This window comes from Carcharodon carcharias, chromosome 1 (assembly GCF_017639515.1).
Source record: "Carcharodon carcharias isolate sCarCar2 chromosome 1, sCarCar2.pri, whole genome shotgun sequence".
Lineage (NCBI taxonomy): Eukaryota > Metazoa > Chordata > Chondrichthyes > Lamniformes > Lamnidae > Carcharodon > Carcharodon carcharias.
In genome coordinates, this window is record NC_054467.1 from 18,014,007 (window position 1) to 18,039,554 (window position 25,548).

General features: G+C 39.9%; 2 protein-coding genes across 6 annotated transcripts in view; both read right to left on the reverse strand.

Moving 5' to 3' along the window:
- hpse (heparanase) overlaps positions 1–6,710 on the reverse strand; it is a 28,179-nt gene extending 21,469 nt beyond the window's left edge. Inside the window, exons 1-2 of one of the 2 annotated variants that reach the window (XM_041186162.1) lie at positions 6,547–6,710; positions 2,285–2,430 (exon numbers count right to left, since the gene is read on the reverse strand). In XM_041186162.1, the coding sequence (XP_041042096.1) occupies positions 2,285–2,430; positions 6,547–6,686 (286 nt within the window). In that variant the 5' untranslated portion in view covers positions 6,687–6,710. Of the gene's footprint in view, positions 1–2,284; positions 2,431–6,221 lie in introns of both variants that reach the window. The other variant, XM_041186155.1, reaches the window with a different exon arrangement.
- Positions 6,711–8,645: 1,935 nt separating this feature from the next.
- Positions 8,646–25,548, reverse strand: part of helq (helicase, POLQ like) — a 59,988-nt gene continuing 43,085 nt past the window's right edge. For all 4 annotated transcript variants that reach the window (XM_041186126.1, XM_041186115.1, XM_041186134.1 and 1 more), the window contains 8 exons: positions 24,712–24,816; positions 21,291–21,516; positions 20,501–20,658; positions 17,980–18,078; positions 13,073–13,246; positions 11,778–11,891; positions 11,002–11,136; positions 8,646–9,341 (listed from right to left, as the gene is read on the reverse strand). In XM_041186126.1, coding sequence (XP_041042060.1) covers positions 9,234–9,341; positions 11,002–11,136; positions 11,778–11,891; positions 13,073–13,246; positions 17,980–18,078; positions 20,501–20,658; positions 21,291–21,516; positions 24,712–24,816 — 1,119 coding nt within the window. In that variant the 3' untranslated portion in view covers positions 8,646–9,233. The remainder of the gene's footprint in view (positions 9,342–11,001; positions 11,137–11,777; positions 11,892–13,072; positions 13,247–17,979; positions 18,079–20,500; positions 20,659–21,290; positions 21,517–24,711; positions 24,817–25,548) is intronic.

Consider the following 25,548-nt stretch of genomic DNA (forward strand, 5'->3'; position numbering starts at 1 on the left):
TCTGGATTACCAGTCCAGTGACAATACCACCACCTCCCCCCTCACTTCTAGGGTGAAGAGAGCTTGAATCATTGACATGTTCGGTCTATGGCTTAGGACAGTACTACACTATCATAAAACATTACACATTTGAGACACGAAGATAACACAGCAGACATTGGGCATGCTCAAACAATAATTTTGACTGCGTCTACTTTTAAACTAGGCTGTTGTCCTACTCAGCAGGCAGATCATATCAACTGTAATTTTAAACTTGTAAACATCAGTTATTGGTTGTACTAAATCATGATTTGTAGTGGGGGAGAAAAAAGATTTCTTTTTTGGTGCAGGATGTTCAAAAAGCGGTTTTCAATATTCGTACCTTAGAAAACTGATAAAGTGTAGCTGTGAGAAGCTCAATACATTATATGCACAGCCTCCACCCCATGAAGTATCTTTGATCTGCAGTTGAGACCTACCTCCCCATTTTGAGATAAAAGCAAAATACTGTGGATGCTGGAAATCTGAAACAAAAACAAAAAAATGCTGGAAAAATTCAGCAGGTCTGACAGCATCTACGGAGAGAGAGACAGAGTTAACGTTTCAAGTCTGTATGGACTCAAAACGTTAGCATCTGTGGAGAGAAAGACAGAGTTATCAGACCTGCTGAACTTTTCCAGTAATTTTTGTTTCTGTTTCAGATTTTGAGAGCCCTGCTACATTCTCTTGCATCCTCCTTCCGTTGCCATGTCCTTTAATTTGGTAGCACCAGCCAGTGTTAGTATTATTCAATTGCTTTTTCTTCAAGTGCAAATTGAACTGCTGGTCAAGCAATCCTTTCTTTCAAAATTCAAAAATAACGAGGAAAGACAATATGAAATAAAGGATGAATTTCTAAAGGGGGCGCAGGATCAGAGGTACTGCAGGTATATATGCGCAAATAAATGAAGGTGTCATGGCTGGTTGAGAAAGCATTTAATAAAGCATAGATCCTGGGCTTTACAAATAGGGGCATAGAATACAAAAGTAAAGAAGTTATGATGAACTATTATAAAATGCGGGCTTGACTTCAACTGAGCAACACACTTTAGGAAGGATGTGAAGGCATTGGTAGGGTGGTCACAGCCCCAGGCCAAGAATACTGGACACAGCTGTAGCAAAGGGAAATGGCATCATCAAGTACAGAGATCCATCGCACTTTTGAGATGGAAAAGGTGCAATGGGAAGCGGAAAAAGCCAAATTGCAAGTAAGTGACCATCCTGACTTGGAAATATATCGCCATTCCTTCACTGTCGCTGGGTCAAAATCTTGGAACTCCCTTCCTAACAGCACTGTGGGTGTACCTACACCACATGGACTGCAGCAGTTCAAGGCGGCAGCTCACCACTGCCTTCTGAAGGGCAATTAGGGATGGGCAATAAACGCTGGCCTAGCCAGTGATGCCCACATCCCATGAGTGAATTTTTAAAATGAAGAGGCGAGGTGGGTGGGGAAAAAAAAAATGAAAACCAACTTCTGTGTCCCAGTCACATTGAGGGTGTGGTCTACTGGGAGAGGAACAAGCGCAGTGTCCTGCTGGCCCTTCACTGAGGTAAGTGAACTAAAGCACAAAATAATGAACATGAAGTCATCTGTAATGGACAGCAGCCAAGCTGGTTAAAAACTGGAGAAATGGCCACCCTAGGCATTATAGAGGGTACAGAAAAGATCTATCAGAATAGCTTCAGGAAAGAGACACTTCAGTTACAAGGATAGATGTGCCTCTTCTCCTTGGAGAAAAGAAGATTGAGAAGAGATTTGATAGAGGTGCTCAAAGTCATGAAGGGACTGGACAGAGTAGATAGTAGGAAATGTTCCTTTTGGCAGAAAAGTTGGTTTCCTCTGGTTCTCGACCTAAGATGATTGGCAAGGACCAGAGGTGACATGAGGAAATTTTTTAAATAAATGCAGTCCGTGGTTAGGATCTGGAATGCAGTGTGATGGGGAGGCAGATTCTCATGGCTTTCAAAATAGAATTAGGTAAGGATCTGAAGAGAAAGTATTTGCAGGGCTACAGGGAAAAGCCAGAGGAGTGGGATTAGCAAAGTAGCTCTTATAGAGTTGCCAGGGACACGACAGGCTGAATGGTCTTCTCCTGTGCTGTAACCATTTGACGATTTTAAAAATGAAATATTTTTTGTTAGGCCACGAACACAGTTCTTTCAATACTGGCCTTACTTAATAATTGCAACATGCTTTTCAATCCTGAGAGAATGTCACAGTATAAACCACCTTGTTTTGGTTTATGACCAGGCCAGAGTTTACCTTGAGTGTTTGGATATTTCCAGCCATATTCTTGTGATAAAAATGAATGATCATTTGGTTCAAATAGAATAAAGTCAGCTCCGGTTCCACCAAATCTCAGGTATCCAGGTGACAGGCCTCTTGCTAAAGTGATTAGTTTCTGAGATCTAGATTTAAAGAGAAAGAAAAAACAATCAGTATGCATTGCAAAATATTCATACAGTGATCTTCTCTTTTCAAATCACAGCAACAAAGTCAGAAAAGTAGCACTACATTATTTTCAAAGTCCCTAAGCCAATCTACCATTCCATGGAAACAGATGCTTAATCTCCTTTCCCCTAGAACTCTTATGTAACTAGAGCAACATTTTAAGGATTGTGTCCTTTTCTTTAGACAGAGCAGTGAGATGATGTACAAAACAAAAACAGAATTACCTGGAAAAACTCAGCAGGTCTGGCAGCATCGGCAGAGAAGAAAAGAGTTGATGTTTTGAGTCCTCATGACCCTTCAACAGAACTGGGTGAATATTAGGAGAGGGGTGAAATATAAGCTGGTTTAAGGTTGAGGGGGTGGGGGCGCCAGTGGGGGGAGAGAAGTGGGGGGGGGGGGCGGTGTGGTTGTAGGGACAAGCAAGCAGTGATAGGAGCAGATAATCAAAAGATGTCACAGACAAAAGAACAAAGAGGCATTGAAGGTGGTGATATTATCTAAACGAATGTGCTAATTAAGAATGGATGGCAGGACGCTCAAGGTACAGCTCTAGTGGGGGTGGGGTGGAAAGGCTAACAGGGCATAAAAGATATAGATTTAAAAATAATGGGAATTGGTGGGAAAAGAAAAATCTATATAAATTATTGGAAAAAACAAAAGGAAGGGGGAAGAAATGGAAAGGGAGTGGGGATGGAGGAGGGAGTTCAAGATCTAAAGTTGTTGAAAAGTTGTTTTTTCCAGGTAATTCTGTTTTTGTTTTGGCTGCCAGACCTGCTGAGTTTTTCCAGGTCATTCTGTTTTTGTTTTGGATTTCCAGCATCCGCAGTTTTTTGTTTTTATTTTAGTGAGATGGTGTCCTTATTCAAATGAGGGACGCATTGAAACTGGGCAGCACACAGATCCTGCAGTTACATCAATTATTGGTAAAATAATGACATTAGTTATCAGGATTAAGTGAGGATTAACTGAATGGTCAGCAGATAAATAGAAAGGCAACAGCTTGCCTGCTCATCAGCTCCCATTTCCCCTCAGTTCTGTACAGTCACTATGAAGCAACAACAATTAAGTCTAAACCCCATTTTCCAGTTGCTTCTTTTCCCATTTTGAGCTGGAATATGTAACTCAGGAGCTGCATGTGCAAAAGGATTCAGATAATAGTGTTTGCACATCCAGAGTGATTGCATATCCAAAAGTCCCTAAGTTCTGATAGTCGAGACGGGAACGTAATTCAAAAATTGATCCGAGCTGAATTTGGGACTTTTTTTTTTTAAGGCCAGTGTCAACTACATTTTTTCTAGTATCTGGGTATATTTTCCATGTGTGGTATAACATAGGAGCAGGAGTAGGCCATTCAGCCCATTGAGCCTGCTCCACCATTCAATACAATAATGGATTATCCACTTCAATGTCTTTTTCTCACACCATCCCCATATCCCTTTATGTCACTGGTATTTAGAAATCTGTCAATCTTTGCTTTAACCATGCTCGATGACTCAGCTTCCACAACCCTCTGGCGTAGAGAATTCCAAAGATTCACAACCCTCTTGAGAAAAATAAATTCTCCTCATTTCAGTCCTAAGTGGCTTCCTCCTTATTCTGAAATTGTGTTCCCTGGTTCTAGACTCCCCAACCAGGGGAAACATCTTACTTGTGTCTACCCTGTCTATTCCTTTAATATTTGTCAAGTATGGTACAATAAAGGAATTGCAACTTTAATCAAAACATTCAGCTAATTAATAAATTGCTACCAAGGAATGAATGAAAATATTTCCATTTATATTGCACCCCTCATATCCTCTGGATGTCTCAAAGTGCTTCACATCTATATGCACTAATTAGTCACAGATCAAATTCAACGTCGCTGCATTGTGCTTCACATACATATTTCTGTAGCCATTGTTGTAATGTGGGAAACGCAGCCACCAATATGTGCACAGTAAGGTTCCAAAAACAACGAGACAAATGATTAATTAAACTATTTGATTAATGTTGATTGAACAATAAATATTGGGCAGGACACCAGCGGAACTCTACAGATGTTCCTTGAAAAATGCCAGGGTGTCCTTTACATCCACCTGAGAGGGTAGTTTCATCTGAAAGAAGGCACCTCTGACAATGCAGCACTTCATTAGTACTGGGGCTGGAAGGAGTGCAATAATATCCAAAAACACGAACCCTTGTTACTCAATAAGTTACTGATCTATTATTTATGCAACACAAGAAAAGAAGAAATGAGACTTTCGGTAATAAACTTGGGTAATTCCAGATATGCGAACTCATTCTTTGTGTGTATGGAGAGACAATCCCAGTCTAAAAATAGCTGTTCTAACTGAATACTTTATTCTGTCTTCAGTGTTTTAATAAACATTTTTACCATATTAAAGAAGGGTTTATATGGTTCTTGATGACATTATCAGCAGCTGAAGAATGCACTTATCGGTCACAGGTCAAAGTCAACATCACTGTCATCGTGCTTCCCTAAGCAGCTGTACTTAGTGGGACCTGGAAGGACTGCTAGAAAACACTCAAACCCCATTGTGTCCAGTGCAAATGCTGACTAGCACATTAGAAGCCAGCTTGCCAATTCCCCACTCCCCATGGTTCCTTTTGGAAGTCCTATTCCCTGTGGCTGCATTTTGAAATTGCATTGTCCCCACCGCCATCTCACCAACAACAGAGAGGCCCCTCTCTCACTAACCCCCACCACATCACCTCTTCCTGCAGAGCAGCTCCAAATACTGTAAGAATGGATGCAACAAGGGAGAAAAAAAAAGGTCAGGAAAATAATTGGAGGAGAGATGAAAGTGATGAGCAAAGAAAGAAAGAGACTTCAGTGGAGGGTACTGACAGAGGAATAGATGAACAAGGAGGCAGAGAAAGAAAGAATAGTAGTGATATGGCAAAACAGTGCTACAATCCCCAAGGGTAGCTGTGTGCCATGGTTATATTTCTGGAGAAGTTAGGGCTATTCTCCTTGAAGATGAGAAGGCTGAGAAAAGATTTGATAAGAGGTATTCAAAATCATGAGGGGTCTGGACAGAGTAGATAGGGAGAAACTGTTCCCACTTGTCAAAAGGTCAAGAATGAGAGGGCACAGATTTAAAGTAATTGGCAAAAGAAGCAAAAATGACATGAGGAAAAGCTTTTTCATGAAGTGAGTGGTTAGCGTCTGGAATACACTGCCCGAGCGTGGTAGAGGCAGGTTCAATCGAAGCATTGAAAAGGGAATTAGACTCTTACCTAAAATGAAAGAATGATTATGGTTACAGGGAGAAGGCAAGAGAATGGCACTAACTGAATTGCTCAGAGAGCCAGTGCAGACACGATGGGCCAAATGGCCTCCTTCTGCACTATAAACAGTTCTGTTATCCCAGGGAAATATATAAACTGACCAGCGGGTATAATCCCAGGGGGTTGGTGTAGAAACTGACCAGCAGGTACAATCCCAGGGGGTTGGTGTAGAAACTGACCAACGGGTACAATCCCAGGGGGTTGGTGTAGAAACTGACCAACGGGTACAATCCCAGGGGGTTGGTGTAGAAACTGATCAGCGGGTATATTCCCAAGGCCACCGAGGCGGGGGGGTGGGGTTGAGAGTGAGCACTGTATAAACTGATCAGTGAGAACAATACAAAATGATCGTATAAATCCAGCAGGAGTGGGGAAGTTATTGTATAAACTGACCAGTGGCAGACTCGGGGGCGCTGCGAACATCTCGCAGGTTACCGGCAGTAAGTCAGTCACTTACCGGAGTAAATCTAGGCTCTGTGTCCGGAGTAGGGAGGCGTCCAGAGCCACCGACAGGAAGCGAGGGCTGACTGCGCGCAGGGAGCGAGTGAATTCGGGCTGAACTCGCACATCCTCGGAGCCCGGGGAAGCGGCGTGGAGACCGGCGACCACCGCAGATACAACACAGGTCAGCAGCATCGGGGAGCTCATGGCCCTAATTTAACCCCCACCCCCCCCCCAGTGAGGGGTCAGAATGGGAACTGACAGGCACTGTTATGCCTCTGTTCCGGACTTCAGCTGCCAGCTGCACCAGGCACGTTTGTCTTTGGCTCGTCAAAGCACACCTTAAATCGGCGAAATCTCCAATCAGGTTTCTTTCTGCACAGTTATAGGAACAGGACACTTTCCAGGCGGAAGCCTCTTTACTCTTTCCCGCAGCAGGTAGCTCACTTGTCATCTGATCAAAGTGGCAAAGAGCCAGCATTTCAAACAGACTGCATGACACCGAATGAATCATTGAATCCGCCTTCCCGCAGAACTGGGAAACATCACAATTCTCTCTCTCTCTCTCTGTGTGTGTGCGTGAAGTTAACGTGTGAATTAAACACTCCCAAATCTTCACTGACAAGTCATGGCAAACGGTGCAAGAAAACAACAAATGATATTTAGTTGCCCGATTTGAGAGCCAGCAGTTCCCGGGGCTGTTGAAAAACTTAAGGTAAATCGGAAACTCGATCTGGGGGAGGCCGAGTTTAACCTGGCCTATCACTTTTATGCCTATCACAATGACTGATCGCTGTAAATACGGAAATCCTGACACAAACGAGATTATCAAGTTAGTGCGATTTACAAGTTCCAGCCGCCTAGTTTGACAAAAAAAATGAAATGAATTTTAATAAAACATGTTTACACTTCAAACACTGTATAAATCACTTAGCAAATCTCCTTTGGTTGCTCATACTGAGCTAATGGATTATGTTTATCTGATATGCAACTCATATTAAGGCACTAAATTATGGTGATTGGATCTATTAAACTGTTCTTATTACTCAGTATTGTACACACCTGGAGTATTGCGTCTAGTACTGGGTACCCGCACATTAGGGAGAACGTGATGGTATTTGGAGAGCGTGTAGGAAAGATTCCCGAGAATGGTTCCAGGGATGAGGAATGTCAGTTATGAAGACAGATTGGAGAAGTTAGTACTGTTCTCCTTGGGAAAGAGAAGGCTGGAAGGAGATTTGATAGAGGTCTTCAAAATCATGAGGGGTCTGAGCACAGCAGATAGGGAGAAACTGTTCCCACTGATGAAAGGATCAAGCACATGAAGCAAAATTAACATGAGGGGGAACTTTTTCACACAACTGGTGTTTAAGGTCTGGAATGCACTGCCTGAGCATGTGGTGGAGGTAGGTTCATTCAAAGGGGGATTAGATTGTTACTGAAAAGGAAGAATGAGCAGGGTCACAGGGAGAAGGCTGGAGAATGACACTAGGTGAATTGTTTATTCGAAGAGCTGGTGCAGACAAGATGGGCTGCATGGACTCATTCTGTGCTGTAACAATTCTGTGATGCTGTATTGGAGGAGTGATATTTTCAGCTTAGGTACCATGCGTCTTACTGTGGTTCAGTGATTATTACAGTCAGTGTATTTTTAAGCATGTAGTTAATTTTATCTCATGCATTTTCCTAATGCTTAGAACACAGCGTGCTGTGCAGCAGTCCTGGAAATGGCCAGGGGAGCGTGGTTAGCTGGTATTGGGATGCTGCACCTGGGGAGAGGCCAGTGGGTTGGATGTAGTCATTGGGAGGGTGAGAGGGCAAATTTGAGATATGTAAACAATGAAATGCAAGTGTGAGAATTTGGAGGAGAGAGAGGTGCTGTGTTTGGGACAGGGATGTGCAAAGGGAGAAAGCTAGAGGAAAGAGGGTTGCACACTAACATTGAGAACAGCACGGCAAAAGGATTCTTTTTCATTGTAGACAGGCTGGGAGTAGGGAATGAGGGAAAATGCATGGTGCTTACTTAGAAGTTAGGAGCCGTGACGTGGCAACAAGGAGCAGCTGAGAGGGTAAAAGCTGGCACATTCAACTTGATTTAAATTCTTTGTAATTGATGAACCCTTCATGCATCCCATTAACATACTGTGGATTAACTGGTCTATTTCCCTCAGTCCTAATTATTTGATGTAATTGATCATTCTTCAAGATTAGGCCAATTCCTGATATTTGGGATGAGTTTACCTCACATTGTCTGGTGTGAAAAGGTGTCATCCATCATGAAAACTACCAGGCTTTTCCTTCCAGTGAGACGAGCACTCTGAAACAGTGCATTGCACTACAGTCTTCTGCAACCTTAATATCTTGTTACATTTTTTAATTTCATTGCTATGAATGCCAGTCTCCAATGCCCCTCACTAAAACATTTCAATAAACAATATTATAAATTATCAGTATTTTATTGTGCTTGCTTTTGTGTACTTTTATAAAAGATGTAAATAGAAGTTTGAATAATTAAACCCAATTATTTACTGGAGGCTACTTCAATACTTTTTATACACTAACAAATATATAGACTGTAGTTTACAGATCTCAAACCATTGTATTTGCGCACTCAAACAACTACTCTGCTTTACTAAATCATACAAAACAAGGAGATAGGCTGCTTAGTCTAAAACACTCCACTTAGTTACAATCACATATGGTGCAAATAATACCTCTGCATGCTTAATAACTGCATGCAGTAGATACAGACTATATATAGTCACCAGGCAGTCTCAGTTGAAACAGCCTGAAGTGATATGTCACCAGGCAGTCACAGTAGATACTGACTGAAGCTGTGCATCACCAGGTAGTCTCAGTAGATACAGACTAAAGCGGTGCATCACTAGGCAGTTTCAGCAGATACAAACTGTAGCGGTGCATCATCAGGCAGTCTCAGTAGATACAGACTATAGTGCTGTCACCAGGCAGATACAGTCTGTAACAGTATTTCATTGGGCATTTTCAGTATATTTAGACTGTAGCTGTGTCAGTGGGCAGTCTCAGTAGATACAGACTGTAGTGGTAAGTCAACGGGCAGTCTCAAAAGCTCTTCTACTTCTTCTTGTAATGCTTCAGCTTTTTCATTTAGCAGCATCTGTAAACAGATAACAACCAAGAATAATTCTGAAATAAAAATAGAGAAAGCTAGGAAATATAAAGGTCAGTTAGCATTTGTGAAAAACTGAGGCAGGTTTTGATGTTTTTGGTATGTACCTTTCATCCCAATACCAGCTAACCACGCTCCCCTGGTTCTTATTACATACACAGTATTTCAAATGATGGTATCTTGGACGTTTCCCAATTGTACTTATGCATGTGCAGGGTTTGTTTATCGATTTGGATGTACAATGTTTCTCCTTTTTAATCAAACTATAATGGAGTAAATACAATTGGAAATACATTTATGACAGGTTCAGTTTATTTTGCAATCCAATAATTACAGTTTCTGAATTAGTGACCTCTATGTGCGTATGAATGTGTAAACTGCAGCTTACACCAACCCATTTCTAGTACAGATATGGAATCACTATTCTCTCTCCATTTGCAGTCAACTTGTTCCAAGCCTATATAAACTGAGGGTAATTCTCCTGGAGAGAGGGTACGGGAATTTCTCTCATGCCCATACTATGAGGACTTTATTATACTAGACTTTCTTTCTGCAGCTATCTTTATTCTGCAGTAACCAAATCTCACTCTGATTGTTTGCTCCATCTCCACTGAAGTTAAGAAAATAGGTGACTCAGCAATGTGTCAGCAATCAGCAACTGTGTATAATAGTTGACTCCATCCCAGAGAACCATGGATATTATAAAGATGATAATCTATTTAGCAGCATGAGCACAACGCCATGATGTTTTGAATTTGAGATAATCCAAATTCATTATAGCCTTACATCAATAACAGGGCCTGGGCATTAATGTGAAAGTGTTCATGGTGCGCTTGGCTGTGTGTAACACAAACACACAAATGTGGGACAGCTGGGTCCATGAGTTGATCAGCTTAGAGCAAGAGGTGTGTAATTAAAGGAAAAGCTTGCATTTAAATATCACCTTTTATCTCAGGACATCCCAAAACACTTTGCAGACAATGAATTACTTCTGAGTGAAGCCACTGTTGTAATATAGGAATTATGGAGAAACAGTGGCGTAGACTGGGTTGGTAATCCAGAGACCCAGGAACACAGGTTCAAATCCCACCACAGCAGCTGCTGGAATTTAAATTCAATTAACTAATGAGAAATCTGGAATTGAAAGCTAGTCTCATTAATGGTGACCATGAAATGATCATCAATTGTTGTAAAAACCCAATTGGTTCACTAATGCCCTTTAGGGAAGGAAATCTGCTCTTCTTACCTGGTCTGGCCTACATGTGCCTCCAGACCCACAGCAGTCTTGTTCACTCTTAACTGCCCTCTAAAATGGCCTAGCAAGCCACTGTGATCAAGGGCAATTAGGGATGGGCAACAAATGTTGGCCGTGCCAGTGATGTCCATATCCCATAAAAAAAAATTAAAAATTTCAGAAAACTGTAAACCTGTGCTGCCACTGGAACACAAGGTCATTTTCTTTATAACTGGGAGCATAACTGGTGATAGGAGAACTATATGTCTGCCATTGCGGCACTCCTTCACGGCAACAGTGCCTTTAGGCTTCATTCCACACTCACATCTACTTAGGAGAGAAGCCAAAGTACTAGACTTATCATAATATAAATATAGTCCAAACAATGTTGTGAAGCCAAAATATGGTGCTTACTTTAGCAGAGGAAACAATCTGATTAGCCTGGCGTCTGGACATATGTTCAATTGTCTTGACCAACATTTCAGGGCTTGCATTAGCCAGATGTGACAAAGATTTATAACCAGCTTTGTATAACTGTCGAGCTCGAGCCTACAAATCAAAACAGTTAAATAATTATGCACTGCATTACACATTGCTAACACACTTCCTGATGATTAATCAGATTTACTGGTGTTCATAAAAGCTGTTGATTTTGGAGGAGGTGTAATTGGATAACTTTAAAAAAGGCCGATACATTGGAAATATCAGGTCAAGTCAGAATTTGTGGAGAGAAAAAAACAAGTTAATGTTTCAGGTACAACCCTGTTGATACTTGACAAAATCACCGTAGTGTGCTGGAATGTAGTCATTTTAGAAAAATGTAACTTTTTGACTTTATTATTCTAATTCCACCCTCCATTTAGCTGCCTGCATGTTTGGTCAGCACATCGAGCCTCTGGCCATGCACATAGTCTGTGAATTCACACCTTTGGAAGCCATGTTTAATAGTGTGGAAAGTTACCTACTGTGTAATTTTCCTTTCTCCTTCAAGCCACCTATCCAATAATTCCAATTTTCACTTGACAGGGCAGATTAAGCCCAAAGTCTCCAAGCTTTTCATTTGCCTTTATGTCAAAGCACAAATCCCTTATCACCAAATGTGCCAGATACTTAATTTACTGAGCAAACCTTATCCTTGTCTTATAGCTAACTGCAGCATTTTATAAAAGGAATAATGCAGATTTACAAACCTCTAGGATGCCTGATACTTCCATAAGAGGGACAAGTTCTGGTTTCACACAGTATGACAGTTTATGAGTGAGGTTTTGAAAGAGAGCCTGATATGCCCAGAACTCCTCTAATTCCTGTAGGCAATAAAACAAAATTGAAATCCATCTTAGTTAAAAAAAAGAAACACTTTATACTTATGTACATATACATATGAGATGAACCAAAAACGCCACTGTTGAATATTTTCATCCACTGCTGAAAGCCTCATTCCATGCTCATTATCACTAGACTTGACTATTCCAATCTTCTCCTGGCCACTCTCCCAGCTTTCATTCCACATAAACTTGTGCTTATCCAATACTCTGCTACCCGTATGTAACTCACTGATCAATACTACCTCCCAACAACGCCTCAAGTTTAAAATACTTGTTTTAAATCCCTCCATATCCTCTCCCCTTCCTATTCTGTAATCTCCTTCAGTCCTACAGTCCAGGTTATATGCGGTCATCTAATTCTGGCCTACTGCACATACCCAATTTTAATCACTCCGTATTTTCAGCTGCCTTGATCCTAAGCTGTAGAATTCCCTCCCTAAACCTCTCCGCATCTCTCTCTCCTCCTTTAAGAGACTCCTTAAAACATACCACATTGCCCAATTGTTTGGTCACCTATCCTGACTTCTCCTGTGATCTGTATCAAAAGTGGTTTTTACTAATAATGCTTCTAGTTAAGCATCTTGGGATGTTTTGCGACGTAAAAGGTGCTATAAAAATACAAGCTTTTGTTGAGATGATGAACTAATATATAAACTTAATATCTCAACAATGGTGTTTTTGGAGCACTTTACAGCAAAGATATGTGATAGCAAGTTCCTTATGTTATTTTTCTTAAAACACGGAAACAGGAGTAGACCATTCAGTCCCTTAAGCCTGTTCTGCGGTTCAATTAGATCATGGCTGATCTGCGGATCAAAAAAGAAAATTCCATCCCAATGTGGTTCAGTCCAACAAGGGCTCATAGAAAAAGAAGTACAGGAGGTGTTCAAATACAACATGGAAAAAAGTGCAGAATATATGACATCCAAGCTTCTTTTTAAATAGGCTTACAAAGTTGCTCATAAAGTTGTTTAAAAAGTTGGAGTTTAAAATACTGGTAAGTTATTTGCTCATTCTTTCATCCTTTACAATTAGGTTTATTTTACTTCTGTCAGGAATCTATGAAGTTTGTCAATGTACATATACTCAGTTCATTGTAGAAGTTTTTTCAATGACAGAAAAATTAAATTGTAAATATTAATTGAAGGTTTTCCAAATACCTCACAGAAATGCAGCACACTAGAGCAGAAAGTTGCTGCTGAATTCAGCAAACTTTGCAGAAAGCCACGAGACATGTTGAACTTCTGCGCCACAGCCCACGTGTTCATCTCTTTGAAAAGGGAGTACAGCACCAACGACAGGTAGAACCGGCCTACAACAAATCCATCTACAGTCTACAGAAAGACAATTGCAGTAGAATACTTACAACTGATACAACTATTAGTACCCCTCAGCAATAATGTTCCAGTGATAGAGATGCTATCCTGCTCCTGAATGGGATCTGTCAGCAACTATAAACCCCACTTCTCTGTAACAAGTTTATTTATATACAAAGATAGTCATAAGGTTAAAAGACACAGCAGCAGCTTGTACTTACATAGTGCCTTTAACATAATAAAATGTCCCAAGGCACTTCACAGAGGCAATATAAAGCAAAATATGACACTGAGCCACATAAGCAGAAATTATGGCAAATGACCAAAAGTTAATCGGTGATAGGTTTTAATGTATGTCTTAAAGGAGGAGAGCGTGGTACAGAGGCAGAGAGGTTTAGAGAGTGAATTCCAGAGTGTTACTTAACTGGGAGCCAGTGTAGGTTAGCGAGAACAGGGGTGATGGTTGAATGGAATTTGGGCAGAGTTAGGACAGGGGCAGCAGAATTTTGGATGACCTCAGGTTTATGGAGTTTAGAAAGTGGGAGGCTGGGCAGGAGTGCATTAGAATAATGAAGTCTGGAGTAACGCAGGCACGAGTGAGTGTTAAAGCAGCAAATGAGCTGAGGCACAGGCGCAGTCAAGTGATTTACAGAGATGGAAATAGGCGGTCTTCGTGACGTTGTGGATATATGGTTGAAAGCTCATCTTGCAGTCAAATATGACACCAAGGTTGCAAAAGGCCTGGTTCAGCCTCAGGCAGTTGTCAGGGAGAGCGTTGGAGTCGATGACGAGAGGCAGAGTTTGTGGCGCAGACTGATAACAATGGCTTCAGTCTTCGCAATATTTAATTGGAGGAAATTTTTGCTCATCCTGTACTGGATGTTGGACAAGCAGTCTGACAATTTAGAGACAGCGGAGGGGCCAAGAGTGGTGGCGTGAGGTAAGGCTGAGTATCGACAGCATACAGTGGAAACAGATGTGTTCTCAGTTGATGTCACTGAGGGGCAGCATGTAGATGAGAAATATCCCTGGGAGACACCAGAGGTAACTGCACGAAAAAGATGAATTAAATGCAAGAATCACATCGCACAGCAAAAAAAAAAATAGGATTCAGACCAAAAACTGAATATTTAATTCACTTGAACCAGCTACAAAATATTTAAACTCAAATTTGAACTGAAAGTTTAATTAAAAACTACAGCCTGATCTCCACTTATGAGTAGACTTTTTTTAGTGGTATCAGCTGCTGAGGATAATTCAATTCCAACATGTAACTTTTCTGTTCCTGAGCAACACTGCAGGATATTAATTTGTGTTTTCTTTCTCATTTATAAGAAAACATAAGTGTACAGTGTTTAGCTCGACGCTGTGGTTGCTGACCTTATGTGCTTTGGGAAAGATCAACTAGATACTCTGACTATTGGGCCTTTGACTTCAGCATTGATTACATGCATCGTCCTAAGCATCACCCTTAAGAATACTTAATCTGTTAGTGCTGTTACCTCATCCTACCTTTCCACAAGAAATATTCAGTGTTTGAATATTATTCTGCACAGGGAACATACAATCTGAAGTCATACAACAGTTGTACCTGATCATAACTAAAATTGAGGGTCTTGTGTTATAATTTTTGGGATGCACTTGTACCTGTTTAGCAAAACAGAGCTGGAATAGTTGTACTACAGCTTACCCTAGTTTTTAAATGTTACAAAAATCTCAATCATTCTTTTCCTTTAGAAGGTGAATTCCTGCAGCCTGTTGTTGGTTGAGACCCAATTGACAGCATTGCAATTTTCCTCTTAATTCTGTTGAACTGTGTGGTGGTTCAGATTTGAATTCCAAGCCAATAAGTTAGGGCTGGAGACCATGTATTTCACACATAACAAGTCAGAATTTGAATAAAGGAGAATCCCTGGTTAAGGATGAAAGAACTACATCTTATATGGAGCTTTTCACATCCCTAGAACATCCTAAATTGTTTCAGGACTGATTAATTACTTTTGAAATATACATAAAGTACATATTTGTGCACAGTAAGATTCCTGAAATAGCAAATGAGCTAAATGACCAGTTAATGTGTTGCTGTGTTAGTTGAGGGCAAAATACTGACCACATCACTGGGAAAGCTCATTATTCTCAGAGTGCCATGAGATCTTTCATGTCCATTTCTCTTCATAATATGCCATTCACTTTAACACTACACAATGGTGTCAGGCAGCATAGACAGCTTTCCCACGGCTTGATAGGGAAACTATCTCAATAATAAATCTGAAGGTTCCTGATTGCATGAGCACTCTGCTTCTTTCTGTTTTCTCTGAGGTCTAACCCAAAGTAACAAAAGAACTCTGCAAATTTGTGCTTCCTCTCTAATAGGACAGGTAGAATGTGGAACTTACTACCAATTGGAGTGGTTAAGGCAAACAGTATAGAAAGGAAATAGAATGATTATGTTGATAGGTTAGATGAAGCAGGGTGGGAGGAGACTTATATGAAGCATAAATATTAGGCAGATTGGCCTATTTCTGTGCTCTAAATTCCATGTAACTTCACAACCTCAGCCAATCGCACAAATACACCACTCCAGTGTCACTAAAAGTTGTGAAACTTGGACCAATATAGGATATGGGGAGGTGGTGGTATTGTCACTAGAAATGCAGAGACCCAGGGTAACGCTCTGGGGACCCCGGTTCAAATCCCATCACAGCAGATGGTGAAATTTGAATTCAATAAAAAAAATGGAATTAAAAGTCTAATAATGATCATGAAACCATTGTCGTAAAGACCCATCCAGTTCACTAATGTCCTTTAGGAAAGGAAATCTGCCGTCCTTACCTCGTCTGGCCTGTATGGGACTTCAAACCCACAGCAATGTGGTTGAACCTTAACTGCCCTCTGAAATGGCCTAGCAAGCCACTCTGTTCTCAAGGGCAATTGGGGATGGGCAATAAATGCTGGCCGGGCCAACGACACCTCCATCCCATGAACGAATAAAAAACATCGTTGATTTATGATGCAGAATAAAAGCAATCACCTTCAACTGAACTACAACTGAAGTACACCTCCTTATAGCAAGCTGCCTGAGGCTCTTCTTCCATTAACAGCCATGGGCTTTCCCCTCACAGTTAGGTTTTGTTGAATGGACTAGCTGCCAAAGCAGCCCAACTGGATAAGAAAACAGCAGCAAGCTCTCATATTACCCCATCAAATCACTTAGGATGTGTTCTGACTGCACTAAAGATAAATAAAAAATGCTATCACAAAGATGAAAATAGGTTCAAACTGTTTCTGCTGTATTGCAGCCAAGGGGGGTGGGGGGGAGACGCGGGGTTGTGGTGTACAGGTGCACGAGCACAATCTATCACTACTTAGATCTGGGCAGCCAAGTGGCAGCAGAGACATGCCCAAATTACCCACTAATTTTTTTCTGTACTGCGTGGACAATTTATTTAAGTGTACGCATCTTTAACAATTTTAGCAAATCCGTGAAAAAGGGGCTGACTTATATGTGGCCTGCGTGGGAGCATCTGAGTTACAGCGCGACTGCACAGTTAGAGAAAACATTGGACATGCCTTCCCAAGTAACATGAAAGTACAGACTTTTGGGAAGTATGTAACCATTCATTTAAAGAAAAAAACATAAAGGACATCCCAAAGCACTTTGCAATTATAGCTTTCTTTTATATAGCACTTTTAACGCAGTAAAATGTCCCAAGTACTTGATTGGCTATACTGATTTATAAACAGTCAAGTACTTTATGAACTGCAGTCAACTAGGTTTGCCAACTGTGATTAAATGTATTTCTGGAGGTTTCATCACATGACTTGCCCCCAGGATCCAGCCATTAGTCAGCCAACAAATCCATCCTCATGAGGTACCGCCTTCCTACGCTAATTGCGAAGCAGAAAGACACATTATCCAATTGGATGATGATTGACGGTCAGCCAAAAAGTCTTTTTTCCCCCATTTTCAATATTCCTATCTGGTAAAGAGAAACGTTCAAAGAAAATGTTAAAAAAAACAATCTTTTTTAATGTCGCAATGATTTTTCTCCAGGGTTGTACACAACAGTGTCCTGGAGATTGATCTTCAATTCCTGGAGACTCCAGGCCAATCCTGGAGGGTTGACAACCCTAGTTGCAATGTCAGGAAACATAGTAGCCAATTTGTGCACAGCAAGTTCCCATGAACAGCAATTAGATAAATGCCCAGAAAATCTATTTTAGTGATGGTGGTTGAAGGCCAAATTGGGAAAATTCCCCTACTCCTTTTTTAACAGTGCCATCCATTTGAGAGTGCTGACAGGGCATTGGTTTAATGTCCCACTTGAAAGACAGCACTTCCTGTAATGCAGCAATCCCTCAGTAGTACACAAGAGTATTAGCCTGTGTGCTCAATTCTCTGGATTGGGGATTGAAGCTATAACATTCTAACACCAAGGTGAGAGTGCCATCACTGAGCTAAAAACCTCACTGAGTGTGATTTAATAGCTTGAAGGTAGCATGTAGTATCAGGATGAGAGCACCTGAAAGAAGCATAAGTGCCAGGAGAGTTTAACTTTTCGGATATTTCTTTCTTTGCTGTAAGAAGGCTCGGGGAAATTTTGGAAAATCGATTTTTGTAATGAATTCACAAAAGATAAAGGCTTTGTATTCCCAACTAGGGACAAGCAGTCTGCTTGGATGCAAGTACAATATCTCCGAATACATTAATACCTCCAAGTACATTTCAAGAGAGCAGACTTTACTCTTACCTTCCTGACTGCTTGACCAGAGGCCTTCTTTGTAAGGAAGCTCTCAGGTACACCCACAGTGGAAAAGACCTTCTGTTCAACTACATCCATCTGATGAAACTAGAAATTGGAATAAAATATTTATTGAAATCGTTCTTCAGCAAGCCGCTGTAATATTGTTAACAAGATTAAATAGTTCTCTGTACTTCACCAGGGCTAAAGGGACAATAAAGGACCAATAAGAAGATAACAGACTTTAAAATTTGAACATGCAGTGAATCCTTCAATAAAATTATAAGTATATTCACAGACTATTGTGGGTGAAAGGGATCTGGTACAAGGGAGTCAAGTGTTCATATAATACAGCCAAATATAATTTCTACACAATGTTTAAAGCTTTCCAATGACATTTTAAGAGTTCAATCTTATTTTAAGAAAAATATTTTTGGGATGTGGGAGTCACTGGCAAGATCAGCTTTTATTGCCCTTCCTAGATGCCCTCCGAGGTAGGGCTTTCTCTGCAAATTACCTGAGTCTACTTGGTGATGGTTCTCCTATATGGGGCAGAATTTTACGTTCCCGCTGTTGTCAATGGCATTTATAACGGCCCGCTGCATTTTACGGCCCCACCCCCGCCGAAACGAGGCTGTAAAATTCTGCCCATGGTGTTAGGTAGGGAATTCCAGGAAATTAGCCCAGCGATGATGAAGGAATACATGTCAAGTCAGGATGGCGTGTGATTTGAATGGGAACTTGGAGGTGATGGTGTTCCTTCTTGTGAAAAAACAGGACAATTCATGAGAGCAGCATCATTGTGACATTAAATTTGATATTTTCAGTTCAGGATTTTTGACTTTTCGACATTGGACATTATCTAGAGTAGACCTGGAGCAATTGGTCCAGACTGATAATGAAGTATAAGTTATCATCATCTGTATCTTCAGCCACTGTCTCCCCATTACACATATGCATTTGAATGTGCCTATGCATTGTTATATTCTCCATGCACTATTTCTTCAGTATGCTCCCAGCTTACACACAGACTGTCCAAAAAGTTTCTTTCTTTATTCAACAGCTGATTGGCAGGTATAAAGAAGCGAGTTATTTAATGATAAACAGTCAAATCAATGGATGGCACAATAATACATGGGGATCAAGGTGTGAATGTTGTGGGGCTAAGGAAAAAATGGTTCCAATTTTCCTGCAAATTTTCTACACTTTCCCATTTCCAAACTTCTGATGAATTAAGCTTATTCAAGTTCTGTTCACCTTAAGCACTCAAACAGATGCTCATATTTCATCCACGAGTCCATGTGGGGTTGAGGCAGAACTGTGTCATTATTCATGATTAGATTGGATAGCTCGGTGAGGGGAAAAGGAGTTGAAGGGACATGGAAACAGGATGGGTAAATGTGATTTGCTCATGTGGAGGGTAAACGTCGAACACAGATAGCTCAGGTCAAACATTTCTATGTTCTGCCTTCTATGTATGTTTATACAGTGAAAATCGAACACTTATATAAAAAAAAGGCACACAATTTCTCCTCTCGCATTGGACCCACAGCAAAGCTTTACAAAATTCTAACATCTAATGATAACTTCTAGTTCCTTTCAAACTAAGATACTATACACAATAATGCTCAATGAGAAACATTTGTAAACACTACAATAATGTGTCAATGTCTTTTTGAGCTTCGTTTATTCAAACTATAATCTTCACGGAATATGTATGCACAAGTTTTGAAAAATTATAAGGGGATCTGTTGGCTGTCAGAAGAGTACTACATTGTGCATTTCCTGAACTATCTTGGATGGTGATACTGCAAGAAGTAATACTGTATAACTATATATTGACGTTCCTTCACTGTCGCTGGGTCAAAATCCTGGAACTCCCTTCCTAACAGCATTGTAAGTGTACCTACACCACGTGGACTGCAGTGGTTCAAGAAGGCAGCTCACTACTGCCTTCTCAAGGGCAATAAATCCTGGTCCAGCCAGCGAAGCCCATATCCTGTAAATGAATTAAAAAAAACTGAGGTATTTTAACACAGAAGAAAAACAATTGTGCCTGTGCCAGCTACCTGAGTTGGTTACTTACTCTAATCCCATTTTATTATCTTTCTCTGTATCTTTAATGTTTTTCTTGGAGTATTTATCTAATTCCTTTTTAAATCCTAATGATTTGACAGTAGTAGCCACTTGAGTATGACATTTCATATTCTAAAACTAATTTGTGTGAACAAACTCTTCCATTATACTTCTTGTACTAATCCTAAGTGAAAACTCACTTGTTCCCAATTCACCAGTGAAAAGCATTCTCAAACATTTCAAAATTTCTATTAGATCCCCTTAGTTTCTCTGCTCCAGAAAACACAGCTCTAGTTTATCCAAGTCTCTCATCCCCGGTATTTAACTAAAAGAAAACAGACATTTTGTTCAATTTTGTCCTTACGAATACAAAAGTAAGTACTGAGGTGTGGATACTGACTCCGATGGAATGGCTGTGTAACTGTGAATGGCATACCAAATTCTCATACCTTACCTGCCTAAAATAGACCATCCAATCTGGAGTGCACTGGGAAACCATATCATATGGTGTTACCAAGTAGATGAGGTGAAGGCAGTTGCCAAGCACCAACCCCTCCAAACTTTTCTTCAAGTCCATGTTCAATGTATCACAGTAAGCCAAGTCTATTGATCCTAGAAGCAAACCAATATATTAGAGGACCTGTCCAGCACAGAGAGATGATCTTATTGAAACTTACAAAATACTTAGAGATCTTGACAGGGTAGATGCTGAGAGGCTGTTTACCCTGACTGATCGTCTAGAAATACAGATAGTCTCAGGATGAGGAGTTGATCATTTAGGACTGAGACGAGAAGAAATTCTTCACCCAGAGGGCTGTAAATCTTCGGAAATCTCTATCCCAAAGGGCTATAGATGCTTAGTGGATGAGTGTATTCAAGACTGAGATCAGTAGACTTTTGGGCACCAAGGAAATCAAGGGATATGCAAATGGGGGGGTGTGGAATTGATGTAAAAGTTCAGACATGAAGGTTCGAGAGGCCTTATGGCCTACTACTGTTCCTATTTTTTAAGTTCTATTGCACAGTCTTAAATGTATATAGCAGCTTCATTATGCAGTTTGAAATCTGTCCAGTGGAGACTCAGCTAAGTGCACAATGCTTGTCAGAAGAATATTCTCCTTGAAGGAAAATAGAATGCTTTCACAAAACAGAGTTCCCTGCACTTCAAATCCTAGATAAAATTTGTTTAGGTATTACCAAATAAGTGAGAAATCAGTAGCTGAGAACGGGAGTGCCAGGCTCACCTTTAAAAGTAGCATGACCCAGCTTTGTGACTTGCAGCTTGTGGTATATTTCTTCCTCATCGCTACTACTTGACACTTTGCCCTCTATTAAACTTTTTTCCATCAACGGTTCCAATGCTTGTTCTATGACTTCCAAAAAGCTTTTCCCTTTGAAGAGTTGCTGCTGCTGTACACCAAGCAGAGTGCCAGCCATGAACTCAACAATTTCACCAAGTGTCTGGGCAATCTTTGGGAGAGTGGTGAAAAAAAATACAATTATCATTAAATTGTCAAACTGAACAAGCACTTTCTATTCAGCTGGCATTGATATGCTGCCACACATCACAAAACCAACCAAAACAAAATAGTTATTTGACATGAGAACAACTGAAGGAGCTATCTGACACAATGTAGTGCAAATGTTTCATATTAATGGTTGTATAGTTACGCTTTTTATGATTACAAACTGTTTGAAATTATTTTGGGGATCTCAGTGTATAATTAATAAATACTATTAAAAACTTGTTTTATTTCAAAGCAAAACCTAAATGTTCTGTTACCACACTGATGGAGGCAGCTTTAATCAAGATTAAATTAAGTACAATATTCACTTGAGACACAAGTAGTTTAAAAACAACATAATACAAAGTTGCTGGGATACAGACATTGCTCCTTCAATCATGCAGAAGTCAAATGAATAATAAATCTTTAACAATAAATCTTTATTGTGTGAGGACAAAAGAATGTTACTGATATTGTAAGGTTATGCAGAGGTACCATTTGAACAACATTCTCAGTGTGTGATTTTCCTTTTATTAAGTTCTGTTCATGATTAAGAACAAACAATTTAGTTCCCTTTCTCAATACCCCAACTGCTTCAAGACATTGGAATATTTTTGTTGACAACCTGGTGCTATGATTCCTTCCTTCTGCTGAGAAAGCAACATAACCTGAACTACCACTGCAATATACCTGACAAAGACACAATCTTGCCTCATGTTGCAAAATATTTCTGTTCTTTTGTTCGGACAAAAATCGTTGTTGAATAATTCTTGTTGAACTTGGCTGCTACTAATCCATCAGTCAATGTGTATGTTACAGGTATGTTAAACAAAAAGAAAGTGCAAAAGCCAGTTAAGTATAGACTCATTAGCTTAATATTGGCAGTCAGCAAACTGCAAGGGAATCTTGCAATTTCTCCTTGATCTTCAACAGCATCATCATTATCAACATCATGATGGGCACCATTGACCAGAAGCTTAACTTGACCAACCATACCATCACCATGTCTTCCTGCGTAGAGCAGAACCACTGTAGCGTGTGATCGATCGTTCACCTCTTGTCCTCTCAAAACCTCTCCACCTCTACAAGGCTTAAGTTAGGAGTATGCTAGAATACTCACCATTCTCCTGTATTGAATAGATGCTGAAACACTCAACAAGCTCAACATCATCCAGTCTAAAGCAGTTTGTCTGATTAGCTTCCCTGCCATTGAACTCAAGATCCACCCCTTCACAGGCCACATTGCAGTAACTCCCCAAGCTTACTTTGACAGCATTTCCATGCATTGTGACCTCTACCACCAAGAAGACAAGAGCAGCAATATCCTGGGAACATCATCAGCTCCAATTTCCCTTCCAAGTCACATACTATACTGACTGAGATATATATCACCATTCTTTCCTTGTTGCCAATATTCTAATATTTCTTACTTAACGCCATTGTGGGAGCAGCATTATTAAAAGCACTGTAACAGTTCAAGGAAAAGAAACACGATCACCTCCTCAGCATAATTAGGGACGGGTAAAAATGGCAGCCTTGCTGCCACCAGCCACCTCTTGAGGAGAAATTAAAAAGCAAACACCACAATGAGGAGTAACACAGATGAACACTAAGAAAGAATAGGACATTGAGGGACATTCAACATAGATTTGTAAAGCTGATAACTTCATCAAGTTCTTTGAAAAAAATACTAGCTGTATAGAAATAAGAATAGTGTTTTTGAACTTACAAAAAGTATTTGGTGAAGTGCCACACAAGTGCCTTGTTAAGGTCACTGCACCGAAAGTAAAATGCTAGCATAGATGAAGGATTGTAAGCAGCGGGTGGAGTAAATATCTATTTCTTGGATCGGTAAGGTAGAGTTTGTGGCATACTCAGGACCAGCAATGGGACTTCTTTTTCCTCTACATCCACATAAATGATGTAGACACAATTGTTGGTGTAATAATATCAAATATTTGTGCAGGATACATAACTGCAGCTGGATGCATAATCCAAAACTACACAAACTGGAAGATTATGCTGACAGTATTAGATGAAGAGGGATGGGAGAAGGCTAATTTTGCACATAAATGCTAGCATAGACCAGTGGTGCTGAATGACCTGTTTCTGTGCTGTAAATTCTTAATAACTCAAAAGCTTATTGACGTAGCTCACAATGGTAATTGATTGCATAGTTTACACTCATACACAGGCCAAGTGCTCTTTTCAGTTTGAGCTTAAGGCAAATTGTGGAATCAGTAGAAAAGTTTGAATCCTCATTTAGCTCAGGTTATTTTTAACTGCCAAGTGCCATTCCTCAGTACCAGCATCTCTCACATAATAAACAAAAAAAGTCAAATTGTGAATATGATTTTTAGACGAAAGCAACCAATACATTGGATATACTCCTGGTAAACAGAAGCTAACATGTTTCGGTAAAACCATCCTTTCCTGAGCTGCAAAAAATCCTCTTCCTTGAAATGAGATATCGGACCGGTTGGGGAAGCCTGACAACCTTAATGATATCATCTTTGTATAGTTTGCCCATTAGAGATTCTCTTAAGTAAACAATTCAACACTTTACACAGGGAATAACTGATGCAATTACAAAGCAATAATCATTAAGGTTTTCAGATAATCAAAGCAGCAAAGCACTTTGCCATTTCTTTCTGAACCTCGATGTGGCAATAAATACTGATTATTATTTCCCAATATTTAGCTCTTGATTGTCAGTTGATAACTTGTGCTTATGTGATTAATCTTTCAGCATGCATTTAATATCAGTGGAGCACAGTAGTTAATCAATTGGATTGCTATGACTGTTGCTATTAGCAAAAAAACCGCACAAAATAACGACAGCATTCACAAGGGCCCTGAAACACATTTACCTAATGTTCCTTGCTTCACTATTTTAGCAAAAATGTTAACGACTTCATTTTAAAGGGGTTAATGCTTCTGCTAAAATAGCAAAGGGAGGAACTTTGAAGAGATATATTACTCATTCATACAAGAGTAATTCATGGCATAGATACTGGACTAATGCTTTTTATCATTACCTCAGAACAACATGGTTTTATTTGACCGAACAGATAGGAAAAAAATGAACTAATTATAATGTTACCAGTTTAGGTGAACAGTGCCCACATACTGTTACATTTTTACCATATATGATATGTACCTTTAGCCCAATCAGGGATAGCAGCAGATCTTTAATTCCTTTTTCATTGTCATGTATGAGATTGCTGTAGCAACCTTCTAGAGGTCTACTTACTAAATCTGTAATCTGTTGATGGAGATGCAAAAACATAATAATTTGTCACAAGTTGGTAAATGCTGAGCACCATGTAACAACATATCTGTGAGTAGGAGATGCGATTTGTTTTCCTCCACACAGGATTCCTAATTCTTGACTTTCGTCAGCCATTTAGCGGGAGACATCAATCAATGTGATTTTCCTGATAAAGAGAGTTGCTAAGGTAACTCAGGTCCCTTATATGTTTCTCCTGCTGACCAGCTTGGTAGTTAGTATAAGTAGCACTGGCCTAAGGTCAGGTTGTTTGCCAGTCTCTTAATAGCAGAACACACATGGATAAAATGGCATGAAGTTTTGGTTCGGGGCGCAACTGGTGATCTGTAGGTAAATTATGCCTAAAATTGTGCTAGTTTTGAGAAGCATTTGTTTTCCTTCATGTTCATCTGCATATCACCAAATGTAAAATCTACCAGGAACTAATGCAATCAGGCAGCGTTTTAGAATGTAGCTTTTCAAAAAAATTTTTTGCTTCAAAAGTATTTAAGAACATTAACTTGGTGTAGTTTGATTAATATGGCTGAAAACTAGTTTCACAAAAAATAAGCATTTTTAATCAATGTCTAATCTATGATTAATCTTATTTTAAATAACTAAAAATATATTTTAAAAAACTACACAGAAAACAATTTGTTAGGTATATTGATGTACAGTAGTCATTTTCTTAGTAAGTTAAAAAATATTCAAAAGCTTTTAAAATGTACT